Here is a 9,329-nt window from a genome sequence, read left to right on the forward strand (position 1 = left end):
TTTACTATCCAATTCACACACGTCAATCATGATATATATCACTTATTTTCTATGACATATAATATTGTATAATGGCTGCATTCGGGGAGCACACGTTATTGGCGCAATTATCGTCGGAGATCGTTCGAGGAGACGCTTTTTGGCGCTATGAAATCGATGATGACGTCATTCTAAAAAGCAGCGTGACGTCATTATTCGAGCTATTTCGCGCTATTATTTTCGAGGTGAGGCACGAGATGCTATTAGCACCGATTGGCGCTTATTCTCTCTTCGAATATGCTCGAACACTTGATTGCGCAGGCACAATCCTCCCCCCCCCCCAAAAAAAAAACGAAAACAAGAATGAAAACATTTATTGCTTTATCGTTTATATTTGTACCAATGTCGGCCATGTTGCGAATTTTATTCGGCTGCGTTTATATTGGCTCCCCGAACAAAGTTTGTAGCGTTTGCGTTTATAGCGTTTAATAGCGTCTTCCCGAATGCAGCCAATGTCATATATATATATAAACACGTATAAAAGAAAGGAAATACAAAAAAATGTAACGTTTTTCAGTTTTTTCTTGATTTGCAGTAGCGATAATTTTTTTGCGATAAAAACAACTTGTCAATTTATATTTATATATGCTGCGTTTCGACATTCACTTGCCAGTATACTGAGAATCTATAATGTACGTGACGTAAATTATAGATTTTCAGTCTTGCAGCGAATATAGGAACGCAGCTATAGTCGTAGATCATAGTTCGTATATATTTTGCAATGGCGCGAAATCGCGCGGAAATATTTTTTATCGCGGTGCAGTTAGCCGGCCTGTGTCGCCGGGCGGCGTGATGCCGCTGATCGCCGCAATGTGACGCTGACGTCGCGATTCGCTTCCGGTGATACGTCGTCGACGGTCGACGTTCAACAGCGCCAATTTTTCTCGGCGCGCGTTCTATCTTCCGATCGCCCTGTCGGTTTTATTACGCGTCGCAACACCGACAGTCGACGAGACGAGGTCGTCTTTGACGCTGAGATCTGAGATTCGCCAATTTTCTTGCCAAACACCTCTGGCCTGACAGTGAAAGAGCTGCCGATTCGACGTCGCTGTCAACTTTTGACGTGCGCTTTCGTTCGTTGTCAGACGAAAAAATGGCGACCGCCGTGCCATCGCGATTCGCTGTTCTTAGCATTGAGGATGACGACTTCAAGCCGAAGAAGACGCAGAAAAGCACGACAATGAGTAAGACTAACGCGAAGAACAAAGGCGACAAACCGAAGCAACAACAGCAGCAGCCGCAACACCAACAGCAGCAAGCAAACAAAAAAAAACAGAACAAAGTAAGTCATGCGTTCATTCTTGTTGTGGATAGTGTTGTTTTTAATTAGCCGGTGAAACGTCAACCGGATGTGACGTTGCGGCGGGAAATCTGGACATTTCGAATTTATTTTTTTTTCCACTTGTCAGTAAGTTTTATGCTTCTTTTTGGTTTCAGGGAAAGAAGAAAAAAATGAATAATGATGATCAACAATGGGAACAGTGGAAGCAAAAAGATACGATGGTAAAATATAAATCTTTGATGGAATTTTATATGTAAGATTTATTTATCTAATAATTTACTTTATAATTTTATTGCAAAAATTTGTGATGTTAGAATAAGTGTTTTAGAAATCTCTTAAGTATCTTCTCTCTTTTTTTTATTTAATAATAAATTTTTAGTAATTTTAATAAGTTAATAAGTTGTTAACATAAGTTTTACAAGCTGTATTAAAGAAACGAGAAAAGTTGCATAAATTTTGAGAGATCTAATTTTAATATAATTTTAATTTTAAAATTAATATATAATTCAATATCCATAATTATCTCCCTACAGTTTTATATTTATAATATTTTATAATTATCTATGATTTTGTCTCGTGTATCATGCAATAATGATTTCCCTAAGGCTATCGAGGAAGCATTTGAACAGGAATTACACCAAGCCATCTTGCTATCAAAACTGGCATACGAAGAGCAATTAGTCAGTACAGCAAAGAATGAAAAAGATCAAGAACAGATTAAAAAGTCTGGTAAAAAGTCAAAGAAAGCAACTATGTCTCTAGTAGAATTTAATAGTCTGTCATCATCAAATTTAGTATCATCACCAATATTACCAAGTGAACCTGTAGACAATAAATCAAAAGGTAATGATTTATGAAGTAATGAGTTTAATAATCTGGGAATGAATGGAAAAAATATAGTATAAAAAGAAATAGAAAATATTTAAGTGATACTTTTTCTGATTCTTATAGAAATAGACGCAGAGTTTTTTGAGAGGGTAGAGAAGGAAACAAAAGAAGAAATAACAAAGGGAAAAGAAAAGGATATGCTGAAAGCTAGATTAAATAAAATTGATGACGATATAACGTCTGCGCAGTTAAGAGTAGAGATTGAAAAACGTGATGAAATAATCAGCCAATTAAGAACCGAAGTACATACATTAAAAGAAGAATTAACACAAGTTAAGGAAAGAAATAAAAAATTATATCAAATATTATCACATGGCGAGAGTGAGTATTGCATTTTTATAGAGTAAATGGTCCACATTAATCTGTCGATACTAAGAATACTAAGAATATATATGTATGTGTATGTATATATATATATGTAATTATCATTTTCTCCTAGTGAAGGATAAAGCATCTGTATTAGCTGAAGTAGCAAAACTGCAAGAAATACGAGACGAATTAACATCCGAAGTAACTTCCTTACATGCTCAATTGGAGCAAGAAAGATCTAAAACACGTACATCCAGCGCAGATTTGAAAACGTCTAAACAAATTGTAAGATAGCATTTTAATATCATGTAGTTTTTTTATATAAAACTGCATAATATATAATTTTAATTTTTTTTTTTTTTTTTTTTTTTAATCCATTGGAGAAAATGTTACACTTATGCATTTTGTATATTTGTTTCAGAACAAGAAAAGGTTTGAAAATGTCGGCCAATGAAAATGCCTAATTCGCTTTTTGCGAAGAACTGTACTATTGTGATCTAATTTTTATTGATGATACATACTGATAAAGTCGCAATCTGAAAAAAACATTACGTTTGCAAAAAGAAAAATTTCGATCTCTTATAATATATTTTATATTTTACTTGTTAAATGTAAGTTTAAGATATACAACTAGATGACAGCTCTTGTTAGTTTGATTATTTCACAAATGTATATTATGAAAATAAGATTAGAGCCTATGCATTAGCAACTTTCCATTTCTGTTTCTTTTTCAAAAGATTGCAACATATGCTTTATTTTTCTCACTTTTCTTATTTAAACTGTTTAGCTGTGAAAAGCATTCTTAAAAAGTAAACTTTCATTTGCAAACAGCAAATGCTTATATATGCGCTTTTGAAAATCGATCATCAGTTTTGTTATACATACTATAGGATACTATCACCTGCATATAGCGGATGATTTTCATTTAAAATGCGTCGCAGGGGTAATGAGTATATATATATATATTTTTTTTTAATTTGGCAATATATTAAACGTTACAAAAAAATTCACAATGTTTATAAACAAGATCTGCAAAGGCTCTTCCAGAATAAATATTTTATAATATATTATCTTCCGAACTGTGCGATACATATATATACTAATATACATATGTGAATATATATATATATATATATATATATATATATGTATATGTATATGTACACATACACACACACACACACACACACATATTGTTTAAAATATTTTGTAATAAACACCTTCTATATAATATTATACTTTTAATCATTAACCATTTCTATTTATTTTTCTCATGTTTTTATATAATTAATCAGAATATAATTATTTAATTTGTTTAACAAATTTTACATAATTTAATAAGTAAGGAAAAAAATCTGACTCTTTTAGCAATTCTTATTAATTATTTATTATTCGATTTGTATAAATGTAATTCTATAATTTCTATAATTTTTTATAATTATTTTCAATATATTTTTGCATGTTAAAATATATTTTGCTCTGAGTAAATTTAAATTCATGGATTATTGTAAAATCTTTATAAAAATAATTTTATTTATAATTTACTTAAAAAATATGATATGAAAAATGCGATCTTTATTTTAACAGAGATGATTTGAAATTAATGCTATGTGATTTCCAAATTCGTGGATTTCAGTCTCGTTTTATGCGATTGTCATCATCTCTATATCTGCCAATTTCCAGTCCTTTCAACCATTCCAGTGGGCGCTACATCCATTCGCACGATACTAAGCTTCATCCGGATTATACGTGCGGTTGCGCATTTTTATGGAAATTTTTTTGTTCGCTTTTTCTGCCTCGAGTTATTCCGCGTGATTTTTTTTCGAACTCGCTCCCAGCGACTTCAACATGCAGTTCGATACGTTTCGCGATTCTTTCTTTCTTTTTTTCCCTTTTTTTGTACGGCTTTGCTCCATTCGTTCTCTTCAGCATGCGTAAAAAAAGAATTTTTGTATTCCGTGTTAGCTTTAAAATATGAATTATGTTCTATGCAAGAAAAAAAAAAAACAGATGATCCCTATAAGCGAACGATAAAGATTAACAATTATATATATACATATATATAAAATTGAAGAAATACTAATGATTTATATAAAATGAAATAAATTAGATATCTATATTCATGAAATAAAATGAATTAGATATTTATATATAATTCAAGCTTTCCATTTTCAATAAGTCAAAAAATCTTTAGTGTTAAGTTTTGTGTTTTTATTAAAGAAATACGATTGCTCTTTTTAATAAATCTATCTATGAAAATCGCAACAATTATGTTGAATAGATAGCAATTAATATGATGGCTTAATTTTATTCGGAGACTGATATGTGATAGCGATCTAGGTACAAGCGCGCGCGTACTCATCTTCTGACTGAAATCTTGACCAATAAAAGGGGCATTAGCGCTAAGTGGACGCCTCGCCTACTCGGTCATAGTCCTGTTTGCTACTCGAGAACGGAGAGTGCAAAAGCGCGAGGGATGTATTTAGCGACAGATATAACTGCCAACAAATTTGTGACAGGTTCCGCCAATGTATCGAACTTCCAAAAAAAGTTAGAAGTAAACGCGAGGATTTTTAAACACACAATATATACTTACATACTTTTCGCGAGACACATTTTATATCTTTTACAATATAAACAGCTTATTTTTTCTATACTTTACTATATCATGAAATGCTAATAATTTATAAAATGAAACAATTCTTTAAACACGATAAAAGATATTTTATAAGATCTGAGATTAATTCGATGATCTCCTTGTTTCATATTAATTAATTGCTGAAATCTTCCGTAAGGACGTTTGCGTTTTTATTTTGCAAATATAATTTTTTAGGAGATAAAACGCGACTTTCTCGAATCCATCGCTGCGGAGGGAGATAGACGAGTATGGGGGAAGGAGAGAAGGGAGAAAGGGTGAAAGAGATAGAGGTGGATGAATATGGAGGGGGTTGCGGGAAAGGGGGCGTCGAAAGAGAACACGGTAGATTGAGGGTTTTAGGACGCGCGGCAGTATAGGGGGTGACAGTGGGGATTCATTATCTGACAGTCTATTGTCATTCCTGCGGACTGAGATTTTGCTTGAGCCAAGAGTACCGCGGCATTACTACTCTCTATAGATGTATATGTGACGAAACGCGATATCTTCAAAAAAATATGTTTGTTGAAAAGTCGAGGATTTCAGTTGGCTACACTTCCACTTACGCACGACAACGATAATGCACATTGCTTCTCTCTCTTGCCTTTATATTCACCCATGGATGATACGACGAATTCGACGTTTTTTTCTAATACCGATAGTTGAATGCTTTCCAAAATTCTCCTTATTCACGAATCTGAAATTTTTAATTCTAATTTAATTTTTAAGCAGCGATATTACTTAACAATTGCCATTCGCTTTTTTCTTATTAATAAAATCTGAGTTTTTAAATTTCGATGTCCCTATTCCATTGATTTTTTAAAGAGATTTTAATAATTTTTGGATAAATCAGTTTCGCGAAATTGAATCATTGGTAACGGACGAAAATAATTGCACGAAATTAAGAACGCAAAGAGACATCTCCCTCTCGAGCGATTATTCTAAAGCTTTTAAATGCTTTTATTTCTCTTTCACCGTAAACTATACCGTATTCATGCACGATGAATTAAATGTAAAGGCGCGGACGATCTCCCACGCGAAAAAGGACGGTTATTATTTATCGGAAACGCGAGAGATGCGGAGAATGGAAAAGACGAGCGGAAAATTAATTCGAACATTAGGCAGGAAAATTAAGGAGCCGCGGCAACGATCGGCGAGGGCTCTCGCTGTCGCAATGTCATTCATCCGCGGTGCGTATCCGCAGTATCATTAACGCCCTTTCGCGGATATAATATGTATAGCGGCGCGCGCCAAGTGCGTCGTCTTTCTATACGCGTATATATTGTTAAGCGACGAAATTAAGAGTAACGAGGAAAGTATTTGTCGCGTAGCACAAAGGGGATGATGACTTACTCCGATGACGGAAAGAATGAATTTTCTGCAGAAGATAATGAGATCGCGGCAACGATCCACGATCTTTGCGCCTCGTTTGATCGAAATAATATCCGGAGAGATAAATCGACAAACGGCATCTCTCTGTGTAATTTGATACAATCAGGAGCGAAGATTCTCGGGAATCTCGGCAACAATGTCTGATTGTACATCTGTTTTGTAAAAGCGGGAGAAGTGAGAGAGAGAGAGAGAGAGAGAGAGAGAGAGAGAGAGAGAGAGAGAGAGGGGAGGGGGGAGGAGGGAGAAAGAGAGGTGAGGAAGGATTGCAGGTGCAATTTAAATGTTGAACCGCCAACACGGTCTATTTAAATTGCACCTGCAGTCCTTCCCGATGCGGGTTCACATTGTTACGTATTATTTCAACTGTATACTCAAATTCGGCTATATACGTTAAAGAAGTTATTTTTAAATTTTTTCGCTTAGCAATCTGTAGCGTGTATATATATATATATATATTTTTTTTTTTATCTACCATGTACACATGAATTTGGACATCATACGGATATCGCGGCATGAATATTCTTTCTGAATAATGATTTATAGATTACTGAACGATAATCGTCGCGGCCACTAGACCTTTGAATACCTAATGTGTCACTAGTCAGATTACATCTGGCCAAGATCAAGTAGATCTCGCACAATGTATCAAACGATCAAACCGCATCCCCATATTCAGTACACCGTTCGGCAAATTGCCGCTTAAGACCAAGATACATCCCGCGTGATACATCTCCGCTCGGTCCATTGGGCGTAACCTTATTATCGCAAGCTTCGATCCCCTTCTGCGACTGTACGTTGACAGACAATCTAATCACGCGCCGTAATTCCGTTTTATAAAGAGAGTACACGGATACATTCCGCGAGTATCATAATGATGTACGTTGAAATCGCGGCGTCGCCCATTCCGCGAGAAACTTTTTGCCTTTACGACCTCCATCTCGTTATAAAACCAAACTCCGCGCGTGGCCATAAAACTAAAAAGGTCGCGAGAAAAAGAGAAAGGTATAAAGGAACGGTATAAAACGTCACGTGTGAAAAATGAACGATCCTCGCGTAGATCGCGACTTTGATTACCGTACAAATTCGAATCGAGGGATACTTCTACATCCCCTTCCCCCGAGGCCGATGCGACGAGTCCGCGACGCATAGCGTTCGTTCGTTCGTCGATGTACGCGCACGCGAAACGATTAAAGTTTTAGAAGTATCGATTCTACCACGGCGTTAACCGTTGACAGACAGAGGGATCGTCAAAGAGCATAATAATTACTGCGGTCCCGTAGAGAAGAGAGGCTCAAACCCTTTGTTCTATAGTCATTTTACGAAAAGGGGGCCGACCGCGCGGGGGGAGGAGGCGGAGGGGCGACGGGGCGTGGGGGGGGGAGGGGGAGGGGGTGCTGCCTCGCCGCGAAGGGGTCGTTCGCGGTTGGAGAGCATCCGTTTCAACCGCGCCATTATGTAATTGATCCGGGCCTTCCGTATATGAAAGCGATCGTTCGTACGGATCTTTCCTCCCTTCCTATGAAAATGTTAAAAGAAAAGGAGAGATGCGAGCACGATTTCAAACATTTCAGAATCAATGGAAATAAAGAAAGAGCCCCTCAACCCCTCTGTATTAACTGTTAAACGAATTTGAAGAAGAGAACGAGACTCTGCTTTCTTGATTTTATCAATTTGAAGAATGCGAAAGAAAAATATATCTTTTTTTTTTTTCTTCTTCTATGCAACAATTGTGCATTATTCATAAAGACGACGAGAATCTTGTCTCGAGACAAATTCTCGATACATTTATGTTAATTTTACGCGTCAATATACGAGAAATTTAATTATTTAGCTCATTCTTGTATAACATCTTTTTCATATTGAAATTCGGCGGACAGCGCGCGGATATTAATTTAGAAAATCCGCTCGTTATAAAGATGTTTTTGCGCGTTCGTATAGGTAGGAAGGGGGAAATCGTGTTGCATCGGGGGGGGGGGGGGTACGATCCGCGGGATTCCCGAATTCGTCGGAGGATCATAATTAACAAGGGTCGATGCCTTTAACGATGGACACAATTAGAAAATGGTACACAGCGCAGTATCCTCCCCTTTCCCCACAGCCCTTCCTCACTCTATCCCCTCTATCGTTGCCGTCGATACGGTACGATTAACGCGCACCCTTCATTATTCATTTTCGTTTATATATTCGCCACGGCGACGGCGGCGTTGCGCACTCCCCGAAAAGACAATCAAATGGGAATTATACCACCGGTCCCGCGAATTCGCCCTCTCCTCGCGAGTACACGCGCGCGCGCGCGCGCACGCACGCACACAGCCGCGACGGTAGATATTTAATTAAAGTTGTTTGCGCGACCAAGTTTGGAAACTTTGGGGGATAACTTACCGTCCGGGAAGCAGCGCATTCCCGTGACGAGGGAGGGGAGGGGGTGGGGTGGGGGAAGGAGGAGAGGGAAGGGGATCGCATTTAATTGTCCCAACATTAAATGCGTCCTTTGAGTTATGCTCGTCATCGTGTCACCGGAACTCGCAATCGGGCCGTATGCATCATCGCGCGACGCGACGTGAAATTTATTAATGCCGCGCGCGTCCAATTAATTCTCCCCGTTTCTCGCCCGAATGGCGAACGGGAGATCATTACAGAATAAATATAATATAATATTCCATTTTTTTCATCAATTTTCGCCGGCTCCTCTATTTTTTTTTTTTACACGAATCGGATAAAATTCATCTACGAGTTTCGCAAACGATAACTATTCGTAACTATTGTTATTTGCGCTTCTGAATG

At 37.0% G+C, this 9,329-nt stretch overlaps 1 protein-coding gene across 1 annotated transcript; it reads left to right on the forward strand.

Annotated features, from left to right (window-relative positions):
* The first annotated feature begins 857 nt into the window (after nucleotides 1-857).
* Nucleotides 858-3,640, forward strand: LOC138942459 (G kinase-anchoring protein 1). The gene is made up of 6 exons (XM_070312700.1): nucleotides 858-1,321; nucleotides 1,477-1,542; nucleotides 1,927-2,164; nucleotides 2,273-2,530; nucleotides 2,649-2,803; nucleotides 2,940-3,640. The coding sequence occupies exons 1-6, from the start codon at nucleotides 1,133-1,135 to the stop codon at nucleotides 2,970-2,972; spliced, it is 939 nt and encodes a 312-aa protein (XP_070168801.1). The 5' UTR covers nucleotides 858-1,132; the 3' UTR covers nucleotides 2,973-3,640.
* Nucleotides 3,641-9,329: the final 5,689 nt, after the last annotated feature.

Source organism: Polyergus mexicanus, unplaced genomic scaffold (assembly GCF_030449975.1).
Source record: "Polyergus mexicanus isolate NDT 795.1 unplaced genomic scaffold, iyPolMexi1.0 SCAF_2, whole genome shotgun sequence".
NCBI classification, from domain to species: domain Eukaryota; kingdom Metazoa; phylum Arthropoda; class Insecta; order Hymenoptera; family Formicidae; genus Polyergus; species Polyergus mexicanus.